The following is a 14,768-nucleotide window of genomic DNA, read 5'->3' on the forward strand; positions in this document are numbered from 1 at the left end:
TGGTTAGGGGGGATTAAAACCCTAGCAAACACAATATGGTGTTATTCCAACTCTACAACCTAGAATTATATCTCAACACTAGTTTGTGTATCACTTGGGTGATCACAATTCAAACCCTAGGCCATAATTGAGTTTCAAACCAGGTGCCATTAGGTAAATATGATTAGAGCCCTAGAATTGCTCACTAGTTATATCTTATGCTTCAATTATTGAAGATAAGAAACACCTAGTGCCAAGCCCTATAATTAAACCAAGTGTGGTTGTCAACCACCTATCTTTATAATTAAGACCAACCCATAATGAGAGTAGTATCTACTCCAAGTAATTCAAAGTGTTATTAAATATAATTCTAGAGCTAACTCTAAAATAGGGTTATGAGAAAAATCTAAATGACCTTAACAAATAGGTGCTCACATGAAATCATATGCAACTAACCAACTTCTAAAATAAGAGGTCAAGTCCTAATGATAACCTCTAAGATTAATTGAAGTGGGAATTATCAACCATAACCAGTAAAAAGGGAGTTGCATTCCAAATGAAAAAGGAACTTAAAGAACACCTATATTCATGCTTAAGTGTTATTTTGAATAAGTTCAAAAATATGCAAGTAATCTACTATCAAATATGAATTCAAATAGAATAGTGAAACAATAGTCAGTATACTAAATCTTGAATGAATTAGTATAATTACAAATACCCGCAAACAGTATTGAATTCAAATATGAATTCAAATAGAAAATATAAAAATAGAAAATTAAAAAACAGAAAATAAAAAGGGGAGAAAAACTCACCTGGACCATACCTGGCCGTGGCAGCCCAGGAGCAGCCCATGGTCCATTCCTAAACCTTGGCCCAAACCAGCCCAATACCTTTTCGCCCAGGATAAGAACGAGGAGACGTCCTCGCTTTCGTCTTCGTCCTGGACGCTCTGGAGCTCGCCACCGCGACGCCGGCGAGCCACGTCCCGGCCGCCAACGAGGACTCCCGCGACCATCGACGACCGCCGGAGGGGTATAAATACCCAGAGAAGCCCTGGCCATCGTCTTCTTCCTCTCCTCCCCTAAATTTCTTCCAAATTCCCGAAACCCTAGCCACAGCCCTCCGCTCGCCGCCGGCGATAGAGGCAGCCCCGTGCCTCGCCGGGGATGCTCCCGTCACCGCCAGCTTCTCCTCATTCTCCTAGTCTACGCGTGCGGGCTGGGAGGCCCCGGACTTGGCGAATTAGGCCACTTTCCCCGACCACCGCCGCCATGGCCGTGGACGAATTCGCCACCGTCCGAGCTCAATCGACCCCTCCTTCAAGCCGTTCGTCATCTGGGTGAGTATGCGCTTCTCGAGGGCCTCAGATTACATCCTAGAACGCGCCATAGCTCGCTCTCACCGTCGGCCACCGTGCGCCGCCGTCGGACATAGATGCCGCCGCCGCTCCGGCGACCATTAGGGCGCGGCGCCGCCATCATTTTGTTCCCCATCGTGCTGTGGTTCTATTAAGCGTAGTCGCGCGTCCTGGGGGGCAGCCTAGCTCCGGCGCCGTCGCCGTTTGACCGCCGGCCAGGAGCTCCCTGGCCACATGGTCAATTTTGACCCCAGACAACTGCAACGTGGCAGCTGACGTGGCACAGGCCCACCAGTCAGTGTCCCTGCGGGTAGTCTGGCCGGGTACATTTAGTATTTCTTTTGCTTTATTTCAAATCCAATAATTGCTGAAACTTTGCAAATAATTAGGAAATGTATCATAATTCGGAAAAATACATATGAGATATCAAAATGATCCTAAAAATAAAATCTATCCAATAAAAATATAATATGAAATTTTTATTTTGAATAAAAATTTAATTATTTAATACTTGTTAATTAAGCCTTTAATTTTAAATCTAAATTCAATTAAAATTCAATACTTAGTAAAAATTTCCAAAAATAAACAAAAACCAGTAAATAAATAAATAAAACATTAAAACTAATTTTCTTCATTTGTTAATTTGTTAAATCCTTATTAGAAGGATTTAAACCCTAATTAATAATTACCTTAATTATTAAATCCATTAAAAATAATAAAATGCCAAATTCAATAATTATTTTTATTTCCAAGTTACTAATAACTTCAACTTTACCATGAAGTTATTAATCATAGAACCATAGGGTAAATAGCAAACCCTAATTCATTATGAAATAATGTGACAACCTTATCATTTCATGTGAAGCCTAAAACCCTAATTCAACAAGGAACCAAAGCTCCATTAATCAAATTGAAACTTAATTTACTTCTAAACCTAAACCCTAGGTTAAGACATGTGATCAAGAGACATTGTATTCATACCTAGATCCTTAATTAGCCACTAAGTGCATATCCAGGTCCACATAAAATATAGGAGCCCATCACTAAGACCTTAACCTTCCATGTGTTCATCCCCTCAAACCTAGATGATCAAATAGGAATACCTAAGTCTAAACCCTAATTCCTATCATCAAAAGTATCAACCTTACTCCTACCTATATAGCATCATACCATTGTGATGAACTCCAATAGCAACCATGCTAATATTAACATCATATCCCATACACACTAAACCCTATTAGTGTGAGATGATTATGAACCATCCCATTTAGGAGCCAATCATTCCGTACTTATAGGATCAAATAGCAAAACCTAGACCACCTCAACCTTAATTGTAATACTTCTTATTAATTAAGAAGTATGTTCTTCAAAAGTTATTCTTTTGAAGAAAATAAGGAATCCTCACCAACCCTGCTTATAAGGACCTATAAACCCTAGCCAGCTATCACCAACAAGGTATACCACCTTGATAGCAACTATTGGTAATTCAGATGTTTAGGCTTAACTCAACAATACAAGCCTAGTAGATGATGAATCCAACTATGTTGTGATCCATATAATACTTACTCCAGAAACTAAATGAAACCATAGTCAACCATAGAACCCCATCAACCTAATTATCATACTTGTTCTTTATTAAAGAACATGTTCTTCAAAAGTTATTCTTTTAAAGTATATGATAATTAATCATTAACCATGCCATATAGTACTAAAACTGACCACTGTTCTTTACTTGTTAACATTATGCCAATGATCATTCTTTAGGTGCTCAATTGATTATTATGCTTTATTATCTATCTGTTGATAATACCAAGTAATCACACCTGAATAAGAACCTTGTATGTGAATCACTCTAAAAGTGCAACACACCCTAAACCAATCATTACAACTCACTGATTCTAAATCATCGGAGTTAGGTCACGCTTAGGGCGATTGCATCTCATATTTATGCACTATTGCATCCTTGCCAATTTTTTAAACATCGTCCTTACCGGACGATGATGCTATTTCAGAATTTGGAGTTATTACGCATCGAAGACCTTGTCTGCATAATCTTGCAGTCAAGAAAGGCAAGTTCATCACTTGCTCATGTCAATTGATTATCTTTATCAAATTACTTGCAAAGTACTATGATTATCACTATTGCATAAAAACCAAAACCACTATTTTCATAACTATGAATATGACTATGTGGTGGGCAATGGAACCATGGATTGTGTTGATATGGTGGAGGTTCCATTGCAAGGGTTGATATCCATCTAGGATTAAACAACAAATGTCGCCAGTGATTCTTGTGCCGTAATACCCGTGTTAACCATAAGATCTGGAATGGGACGGACTAGTCAATCGTATTTCCACCTCTTGTACATCAACGGATGCGCTTACCGTAGCAGTTGTATCTTGCGGAGCAACTTGAGGGTGGGGATCCCACTCTAATTCCCCACGGTTATGCTGTGCATACCGTAGCGGTTGCGGCTTGCGGAACAACTTGAGGGTGGGGATCCCACTCTAATTCCCCACGGTAATGTGGTCTATGATGGGTTGCAGCTACCGGCGAAGGAGTTTGGTTCGATCCCAGACTGTCGTCGTGGTCGGGGTCCACCCTGAAATTATGGGAATAATGGGACCGGCGAGGACCCAGGGTCGGGGTTTGCAACAAAGGGTGGGTGTGCGAGGTAGCGGAGGAATATGATTGACTATGACCTTATACCGGGCCTCACACCAAAGGAAGTGTGGACGAGCACGCGGCTCGGTTGGCACCAAGGTTAAGATCTCTTATGGGTAAAGCAACACACCTCTGCAGAGTGTAAAGAACCGTGACCTGTCACTCCCTGTTCCGGGATATGGAACTGCGAACGCGGCCGGAAAGGAGCTCCATGAAGTTCTAGTAAACCGGTGAAGGCTGACGGACATAGTTCTTCTGAATAAAAGCAACCTTTTGAAGAAATGGTTATGAAAACTTGCATTGGTATTAGACTTTCTGGTCTAATGCTGTAGCTAGTGCATTAAACACCTCTTTCCTATAATGAACTTGTTGAGTACGCTCGTACTCATCCCACTCTTAAATCCCCTGCTTAGATATGGAGGCATCAAAGGAGGATCTACAGTGCAACTCGAAGACCGAGGGATCAACAAATACTTCAAGGGACAGGAACCTGACAGAAGAGTCAAACACTACCTCCAACAAGGATCAAACCTAGCTTAGCAATAGAAAGGAACTAGTTTCCTAAACCTAGCTCCTATTTAGCTAGAATCTATTCACAGCCTCTAGAGTTAGTTAAATACTCTACAAATAGAGTTCGTGATAAGACTAGACTACGAGTCGTTCTTCTGGAGTTTATTTGCAGTTTTACCTCATTGTAAAGTAGGAGGCTGTGCTGATCTTATGTAATAGAGTCAGTGTTGTAATTCTATAGACATGCCTTGGACCCGCATATGTTTCTGTTGTACCACTCTGAGCGATATAATACCCGTGGAACTGTGTTTCATTGGTGTTATATCAGACTTGCATACTACACCATGCAGTGGTATGCCGGGTCACCACACTGCTCTGCGAGAATGCTCAGGCGATCATAAGTGGCCATACAACGACGCGCTAGCTGGCTAGATGAGTTTTTCTCGGCGGTCCTAGTCCTCATCGTCTTCCCTAGGATATCCTGCCGCCGGGCCGCCCGGCTCAATGGAGCCATGGCTTGCGAGGTATGTAGTACTTTACTACTCAGTAGTTAGGATGGAGGGCTGGTGAAGGCTAGTTACTAGCTACCAGCAGAACAGAAAGAGAAGAAGGGCGGAGGGCTGGTCAAGGCTAAAATCTTACATACACCCAGAAAAGACCATCGTGCCCTCGCGGGGCTTCTGAGCAATTATAGGGACGTGTGTTCTCAAATGGGCAAGATAGGGTACCTTCCCGAGGAAGCATCTAGCACCCAAGCCGATGGACTGCGCGTTGAACAATGGTTACAGTATGTGTAAAAAGAAAAGATAACAAGGGAAATGCCTGGCAGGGTCCAGAGGTGCATTTAATCGGACATGGGATTCCATAGTATTTTACACCATAGAGTATGTGAACATAAACACAGAATACAATCAAGCGCTTAGTGTTTACATAAAGGGCCCTAACTGAAGATAGGAAACGCAAGCAAGTCCCTCTCCGCCAAATAAGATCATATATCGTCGTTAGGGCCGCCCTGGTGAATCCTCTGAATGAAAAAAGCCCATAGTTGGCAACCTAAACCCGCCGCTCCGAATAGGAACTTCCGTCCGACGAGAACTTTCTGACAACAAAAATTAATTAATTCAGTACTGCATAAACCGCAATTTCAATTAGATAAACACGAAGATTAAGATAGGCGCATGTATCACCTGTCGATGCGAACCCAGATAGTCAGCTCCGTGCACGGTTGATACCATTGCAACGACCGCTCTAGTTCCGACCATTTGGCGGCGCCCGGCGTGGTCGTGCTGTTCGCCAGAATAGTGGTCGTATAGTTGGGGAGCATTAAACCAATCTCAGAGCTATTAAGTAATGGCTTGCCGTGCGACGACATACTCACCTTGTACTCCGGCCACACGCACTCAACGGATAGGCTGGCCAGCACGCATCCATTTTTTGGCTGGACTTGCGTATATGTGTGCCAGACGAACACGGTACCATCGTTCCCGTAGAAGATGACCGGACGTCTTGGCTCTGGCGGTGCAAGCACCGTGATGAACGCCATCGCGGTGCCGTACGGGATCATATCCACACAAATCGAATGGATTTCTCTGAGGTGGGCGATGAGCGCTGCTGGCGAGGCGGAGAAGTCGCAGCCGGCCTCTGTGCAGTCGCACGGGCCGTGCGGGCAGGCGAGCTCGTGGTCATGGAGCTCGTTGTAGGCGACCACGCTCCCGCACCCGTCGTGGGGGCACTCCATCCTCTTTAATCTGCTTTGAAGAGGATATTGATGGGGAGGGGAGGGGAGGGGCGAGTGGAGAAGAAGGATGGTGGTGGCTTTATTAATTCGGGCCTCACCGTCCCACCAGCTTGGCTAAGGGCCCTTTTGTTGTGGCTTTTTTTGGCTTTTTGGCTTTGGCAAAAGCTAGGTGCTTTTTTGGCTTTTGGATTTTGGAAGCCAAAAAAATAGGATCTTTGTTTTTGGCTTCCAAAATCCAAAATCCAAAAAAGCACCTATTTAGGTGCTTTTTTGGGTGCTTTTTTTGGCTTTTGCCAAAGCCAAAAAGCCAAAAAAAAAAAACCACAACAAAAGGGCCCTAAAAAAGGTGACGCTGAAAGTTTCACTGTCTATGTTTTCACACGCAGTACACCTTATATGATGGCCAAAAATGGGATACGAAGATTTTCTCGAAATATCAAAAAAAAATAGATTGATGTTTGACATATGTGTGATGTTACTCAAAATTGAACTACATGTTACGAATGGACGGTCGGCAATTTTGAGGGAAGAAAATGAATTTTAAAATATTGAAATACTTTGAGTGTCTCTGTGTGAAGCCTTGCACTAAGATCATAGAAATTTCCATTGCCCTTGTACGGATGGTGGGTCCTAAAAGTTGAAGTAATTTGAGTGCAACAAAAAGAACTTCAATGAAATTAAAAATGTGGACTAGCTTGTGTCGTCATATGAGATATAGATGGTATAAAAATAACAAACTACAATCCTAAGAGTGATTTATATAAATCAAGTTTGATTTCTTGCTTTCATGTATGAGTTAATTTATTAACATGGCTTTCTACCCCACCCCCTCCCCCCCCCACACACACTCTCTCTCTCTCTCTCAAATGGGGGTGAGAGGAGAAGAAGGATGTTCGTAACTCATGCCTCACCATCCTACCAGACTTTGGTCGATGCCCAAGACATTCATGACCTAAAAAGGTGGCGTTGACTATTTCATAGTCTACATTTTCACAAGCATTATACAATGTATATTGGCCAAAATGTGATGTGTAGATTTTCTCGAATTGTACCTTATTTGGATTCATGTTTGATGTATGAGCGGTTTTACTCAAAATTCAACTACATGTTCAAATTGCCAGGTCGGAAAATTTGAATGAAGAAAATATAGTTTAAATATTGAAATAAGTGAGCATATGTGTGCGTGTGCGTGTGTGTGTGTGTGTGTGTGTGTGTGTGTGTGTGTGTGTGTGTGTATTTTGTGCACTACGATACGTAAAATTGGCACTACCATTTTACGAATGTGGTGGGTCCTAGAATATTGAAGCAAATTCAAACAAAAAAATGTGCTAGCTTGAGTCATCGTATGAGATAAAATTGTTATACAAATAACAAACTTACAACCTTAAGGTAATTTAAGAAAGATTTATTTTCTTGCTTACACATGTGTGGTCATGTTGATTGCATTGTATATTAGTATGAACTTACTAATAATTATCCCAAATATTGGCAGCAATGTGCATCTTACCGTTCACATATATTTTATTCAACTTCATTTCACACAAAAATACATTCTACTTTATTAGTGTAAAATAAGAGCTTTATGTGAGCTTTATTGTGAAGTGGCTGCCTGAGAGAAGGGCCAAATTTTCAAGGTAACAATTTCGAAACATGGCATACTTCATAAGATGACCATTTAGGTTATATATATGTTGATTATTTCTCGAGTTTGTAATATATGTGGACTTATGTTGGGTTTTAACCAATTTTAGTCAATTTAAAGTTGCATGTTCTTTAAAGTTCGGCACGAGTTTTGGTAGAAAATATGCAGATTTTACCATGGTAAGGTGTTATGCTTCATGCATGAAAAAAATACAAAGAAAAGATGAACAATTTGTACAAATGGTGAAGCCGGTGAATTTGAAGCAAATTGAATGCAACCAAAGGAAATTCATTAAAACCAAAAAAAGATGAAGAGTTCACGAGGAAATGGTATGGCGATTTGAAAAGAAAATGAATCACTACATATGTGAATCTGGTCATAGTAAACGAAAATGCCAAGTAGAGTTTCCAATTTTGTTCATAAAAATAGATCAAATTTGAACTAGATTTGTGATGTAGATTGGTCATAGAAATCGCTATAAGCCATCGCAATGTATGGAAGTGAATAATTCTAGGCATCCATATTTTAATTACTTCATGTAATGTAATTGAACAAGCTAGATTGGGTATTGCCCCATGAAATTGTACCACACATGCCAACAATAGTAAACCTGATTGCTTACAAGTACGCCAACATTATGTGGCTTGATTAAATGTGCATTAAACTTAAAATGCCTATTTATTTATTTAGTTTTAGTAGTCGTATGACAGTGAAGGATCCAGAGTTGCATTAATCGGTGAATTGGGTTACATATTACATAGACTAATTCATGGTAAACATAAAATACATCCAATCCCTCAACATTTTTAGATAAAGGTCTAAGTAGTCCTTCCCCACCGAAGTAGATGACCACCTCCAACACTACGGCCGTCCTGACAAGAACCATCAGCAAAACGTCTCTTTTAGTCCTTGTACTGAGTACTTTGAAGCAGGAAGCCCCAGACACACCCTTCCTTTTACGGTGATGAAGCAATATAAACATCAAAAGAAGAGGCAGAACAAGATCTCCTACTCAGGGACACTTGGTGGATGCCGAGATATAGGTCGCTAGCTGTGCACGGAGATCCTCTTCTCCTTGCTAATCACCCTGTCACAAGAAAAACAAATTAATTCAGCATTACTTAAATCCGCATTAGCATCGTCCCAATAAGATTGAGGGTAGTGTTATGTTCACTCACTCCTTATCGATGCGCAAATAGATAGTCAGCTGCTTCGATGATTCATTGCCGCACAGGTACCGCGGCGGCACCGAGAGGAAGGAAGTGACATCTCCCAAAGAAACTGTGCCCGGTGTCGGGATGCTCGTCGGCTCTAATACCACCTTCACCACGTCAAACAAGTGTTCCCCGGTAAGCTTACGCGGCCCCGGCATCGGCGGGCCGTTCGCCCACATTGTCACCCTATACCGGGGCAAGTTGCACGCCGCCGCCCTGACGCACACGAAGGATACCGTGGTGTCCATGCCGCAAGGGTGGATGTGCAAGGCGAACACTGCGCCATCCGTCCCGTAGCCGATGAGCTGTCGTTTTGGCGAGCCCAGTGCCGGCACCTTCAGATGAACAAATCCGAAGTCCTCGTCGTACGGGAACCTATCCACAGCGGTCAAGTGGGCTTCTCTGAGATGTAGGATGAACGGTACCTTCGAATCGGCGAATTCGTAGCCGGTGTGCGTGCAGAAGCAATAGCCATGCGGGCACGCCATCATGTGCTTGTCTTCCTCGTTGTAAGGGATCTCCCTCCCGCACCAGTCGTTGATACACTGGATCGTCGGCTTCAGAGGCTGCTTCTTCGGCACAGGCAACTCCATAGTCTAAGGTCTGATGAGGGATCGGAACGGGGCGCGGGGGGTTGTGGCGGCGGTGGCGCGAGCGAGGGGGGAGCAGTGAGAAGCTGAGAACTGAGAAGGGAGATTGATGTTTATGGAGATTGATGTTTCTTTATACGAGTAATAATATAGAGGGCTCTTCTTTTAACGGGAGCCTCTAGACTGGTGGACACATGAACTGTGCTCACTGAAGTGTGGGACCTCACGCATGGGAACCACACGTAAGTGACAGACCAGTTGGTGTACTCGGGTGATTATTATAATGTATTAGTACTCCATAGTTTCCTATAGATCCAAGGGTAGGAAAGCCAAGTTATCTCATTTACAAGACATTATTTTTTCCATGAAGCCAAGTTAACCCATCAATCAATTGGTATATTTTGGTTATATTCAAACTTTTACTTGAAACTAGTTGGTCATGCCATTCTACTACTCGCCTAAAACTTTTATTGGGGGGTGGGGGGGTGGGGGTGATGCTACCCTGAATTTGTGGGACCCAAAAAAACTCGGAAATACGAGCTAGCGATGCATCAAAAAGAAACACATTCATCCCCCTCCCCCAGTGATTTGACCTAGATTTGAAATCAAGGCACACGTGATTCAAAAAAGGCAATCTAAAAACATGGAGTATTCATCATTTTGTAGTACATATATCTAGGGAAAATACCAAACATGCCATACCAGTGTTTTAGAGAAGAACCCTCAAGTAGATTGGCACCATGTTGGAGTCCGTCCAGCTAAATTTCCTCCCACATGCATGTGAGCTTGGTACCACTACACAAGAACCATGCCAAACTTTTGAATCATGGCCCAATTTTATGTATATATTTGCAACTTTTCATCATGCACGCATGAATACTTTGCATAATATGTGCATTTTGGGTTGTCGCCCATAAATGTGTTTTTGCTTGTCTGCCACCAATCAAGTTTTCATTCGCGGGGAAACATGCATGACAGGATGACCATTTCCAAGGTTTCATGAATTATCTCAATGTGCATCCATATATATACAATTTCTTGGGCTAAATCCGATAAAATGCAAATTTGACACAGTGTGTAGATGAAGTACAGATCAAAAAAATAATTTAAAAAATACATGGGTGTGTGGCCTGAATGTGTGGATCGAGCCAAGTACATTTTATATAATAATGGCCAAACACATGCACCGCACCCTCCTACTAGAACAAATTAAAACAAGCAGGGTGAGAGCATCGTGAGATTGCTCGACCTAGCTAAATTTTAAAACAAGCCGAATTAATAAGTTATTGTGGGGATTGATAGAAAAGATCGAAACAAAGCATGCATAGTCATATCATTTGTGGTTTACATAATACCTCTATGAACAGTACCAAATAAACATGGCATATATACACTTCTATGTTTAGACAAGAACCCTGCATATTTTTTTGCACCATGTGTTTGAGGCCTCGCTTCCCCAGAAGTGTGTGTGAGAGCATTTTGCATGCTACGAGAAAACAATGCCAAACATTTGAATCGCATGACTCATTTTTTGGTAGTGATATATAGGTTTATGGTTTATATATATACAAGGTTTAGTGTTAGGGTCTAGGGGTTTAATATAATTAGGGTTTAGGGTTTATAGAGATTCACATCATCTGTTTCATTTCACATTTGTGATGTACAATACTACATACCTAAGTAAAATCGATCCTTCTTAGTCACTCCAAAATGGAGCTCGTGGGTCGGGAGGTTTTTGGAATTTCCATGTTTGAAACCCAATACCACTTCTCTTCATGCTTGACTTCATAATTAAGACAGAGTTTAGGGTTAGGGGTAGATACATGATTTTTCTGGTTTGAATATGTCTAGATCGAGCTTTGTACGTTTATTATCAACTTTTGAATGCTTACTGTATAACATAAGAAGACAATGTGCTTTACTTTTTCATTTTTCATTTTTTTGAATTTTTATGCCCATATGAATTTTGGTCAAATCCTAGGTTAATTTGACCAAGAGTTAACCAAGTTTAAAAACATGAATATGAAAAAGTAAGCTTGTATCCTTCTTAATCACTCCAAAATGAAGCTCTTGTGAGGTTTTTAAAATTTCTATGTTTGAAACCAAAAACCACTTCTCTTCATGCATGCTTGACTTCATAAGATAGAGTTTAGGGTTAATTAGGGGTAGATGCATGATTTTTCTGGTTCGAATATGTCTAGATCTTGTTTATCAACTTGAATGCTTACTATAGGACATAAGATCGAAGACTATGTGCTTTGATTTTTTCTGCCCATTTGAATCTTGGTCAAATCCTAGGTTTGACCAAGAGTTAAACAAGTTTAAAACATGAATATGAAAAGGTAAGCCCGTATCCTTCTTAATCACTTCAAAATGAAGCTCTTGGTATTTTTAAAATTTCTATGTTTGAACCCAAAAACCACTTCTCTTCATGCTTGACTTCATAAGAGAGAGTTTAGGGTTAGGGGTAGATACATGATTTTCCTTGTTTGAATATGTCTAGATCGTGTTTATCAACTTGAATGCTTACTCTGTGACATAAGAAGACTATGTGATTTGGTTTTTTATTTTTTTATTCGTTTTTTTGTTTCAAACATGTAAATTTCAAAAACCCTCCCAAGAGCTACATTTTGGGGTGACTAAGAAGGATAGATGGGGAGTGATGTTTTGGCACATGGGAGCATATGCTCCCTTTATTTTGAAATACATGTTAGACACATTTTAAAATGTCAAAAAAAATTGAAACAAAAAATTTCGCACGTACATCTTCATGTGCTACGCGCTCACAAAGTCGTTTCATGAAAAATCGACATGTCATGTGGCGTGTGTAAAAAAGACAAAATTCAGTGCTGAAACAAAGACTTGTCACAAGATAAATTTTCTCTTTTTCACTTAGACTACAAAAAATATCATTTTTTCGTGAAACTTGACGAATATACATATATTATGGAGATGTACATGTAAATTTTTTTGTCAAATTTTTTTAACACTTGGAAATATATTTTTATGGTAGAGGGATCATACGCACCCGGGAGCCGAATTGAGTTTCTGGGATAGATGCTTAATTTTTTCATATTCATGATTTAAACTTGTTTAAACCATGGTCAAATCCGATTTGACCAAGATTCAAATGGGCATCAAAATTGAAAAAAAATCAGCAAAAAGAAAAACCAAAGCAAATAGTTTTCTTATGTTATATAGTAAGCATTAAAGTTGATAAACAAGGTCTAGACATATTCAAACCAGACAAATCATGTATCTATACCCCCTAACCCCTAAACTGCGTCTTATGAAGTCAAGCATGAAGAGAAGTGGTTTTGGGTTTCAAACATGGAAATTTCAAAAACCTCCCAAAAGCCCCTTTTCAAATATTTCAAACTTATTCAAATTTGGTTCAAATTTGAAAGACATACAAGTTATAGCACACATATTGCATACATTTTCACACAAACTGCACTAGATGCTAACCCTATAATTTGAGGCCATTTGGATGAGGTCGAAAAAATTCTTGGATTAGAATCGTGTTGTTCGAACCCCGTAGTTGGATTTTTTTGAACCCTTGATCTGTAGAACTGGGCAAAACCCGAGTTTAACCTATTTAATTATAGATTCGTATATCGATTTTTCTACTACCTTTTTATTATTACTATGCAGCACATGGGTGTTTGCCCGTCGAGTGAAACTCGGAGGAAGAGGGATCACTCGGAAGGAGAGAAGAAGGGAGAGCATTATGGTGTCTCCCCTTTTTCGGGTGATGATGTTGACTTTTGTGCAGGGTTTGTCAGTGAGCAGGAGGTGCGAGCGAGCGAGCGAGTCGAGCGAGGCCGAGAATGAGGGAGATTTGTTTTTTTGTGAGAGGGACAACCGAAGGATCCAGAAGGACCCACAGACTTCCAATACGCATCCTGATGCGTCTTCTCTTGACAAAGAAGATGGCTAGGAGTCTGCGTACCTATTGCACGTGACTTGTGCTCACTGAAGTGTGGGACCTCAAGCGTGGGCACCACACGTAAGTGACAGACCTGTTGGTGTAAAAACTCGATTGATTATTATAGTGCATTAGAACAAAGTTTCCTATGGATTCAAGGGTAGGAAATCCAAGTTAACTCATTTACGTGTTAAACTTGTCTAAATCTTGGTGAAACCTAGGATTTGACCAAGATTCAAATGGGCAGAAAAATAAAAACACAGAAAAATGAAAAACCAAATCACATAGTCTTCTTATGTCGTATAGTAAGCATTAAAGTTGATAAACAAGGTCTAGACATATCAAACCATACAAATCATGTATCTACCCCCTAACCCCTAAACTCCGTCTTATGAAGTCAAGCATGAAGATAAGTGGCTTTGGGTTTCAAACATGGAAATTTCAAAATCCTCCCAAAAGCCCCTTTTCAAATATTTCAAATTTGGTTCAAATTTGGTTCAAATTTGAAAGACATACAAGTTATAGCACACATAGTGCATACATTTTCACACAAACTGCACTACATGCTAACCCTATAGCTTGAGGCCATTTGGATGAGGTCGAAAAAATTCTTGGATTAGAATCGTGTTGTTCGAACCCCGTAGTTGGATTTTTTTGAACCCTTGATCTGTAGAACTGGGCAAAACCCGAGTTTAGAGTGACTAAGAAGGATAAATGCTTCCCTTTTCATTTCATGTTTTAAACTTGTTTAAATTATCTTGATCAAACCTAGGATTAGACAAGATTCAAATGGGCATCAAAATTGAAAACAAATCAGCAAAAAGAAAAACCAAAGCAAATAGTTTTCTTATGTCATATAGTAAGCATTAAAGTTGATAAACAAGGTCTAGACATATTCAAACCAGACAAATCATGTAGCTATACCCCCTAACCCCTAAACTCTGTCTTATGAAGTCAAGCATGTGAAGAGAAGTGGTTTTCGGTTTCAAACATGGAAATTTCAAAAACCTCCCAAAAGCTTCATTTTAGAGTGACTAAGAAGGATCCATGCTTCCCTTTTCATTTTCATGTTTTAAACTTGTTTAAATTATCTTGGTCGTCAAACCTAGGATTTGACAAGATTCAAATGGGCATCAAAATTGAAA

At 40.4% G+C, this 14,768-nt stretch overlaps 1 protein-coding gene across 1 annotated transcript; it reads right to left on the reverse strand.

Annotated features, from left to right (window-relative positions):
• Positions 1-1,487: 1,487 nt before the first annotated feature.
• On the reverse strand, positions 1,488-6,249 carry LOC127329193 (uncharacterized). The gene is made up of 2 exons (XM_071825535.1): positions 5,890-6,249; positions 1,488-1,562 (listed from the first exon to the last, which is right to left on the reverse strand). The coding sequence occupies exons 1-2, from the start codon at positions 6,247-6,249 to the stop codon at positions 1,488-1,490; spliced, it is 435 nt and encodes a 144-aa protein (XP_071681636.1).
• Between the last annotated feature and the right edge of the window lie 8,519 nt (positions 6,250-14,768).

The sequence above is a fragment of the Lolium perenne genome, chromosome 2 (genome assembly GCF_019359855.2).
Source record: "Lolium perenne isolate Kyuss_39 chromosome 2, Kyuss_2.0, whole genome shotgun sequence".
Lineage (NCBI taxonomy): Eukaryota > Viridiplantae > Streptophyta > Magnoliopsida > Poales > Poaceae > Lolium > Lolium perenne.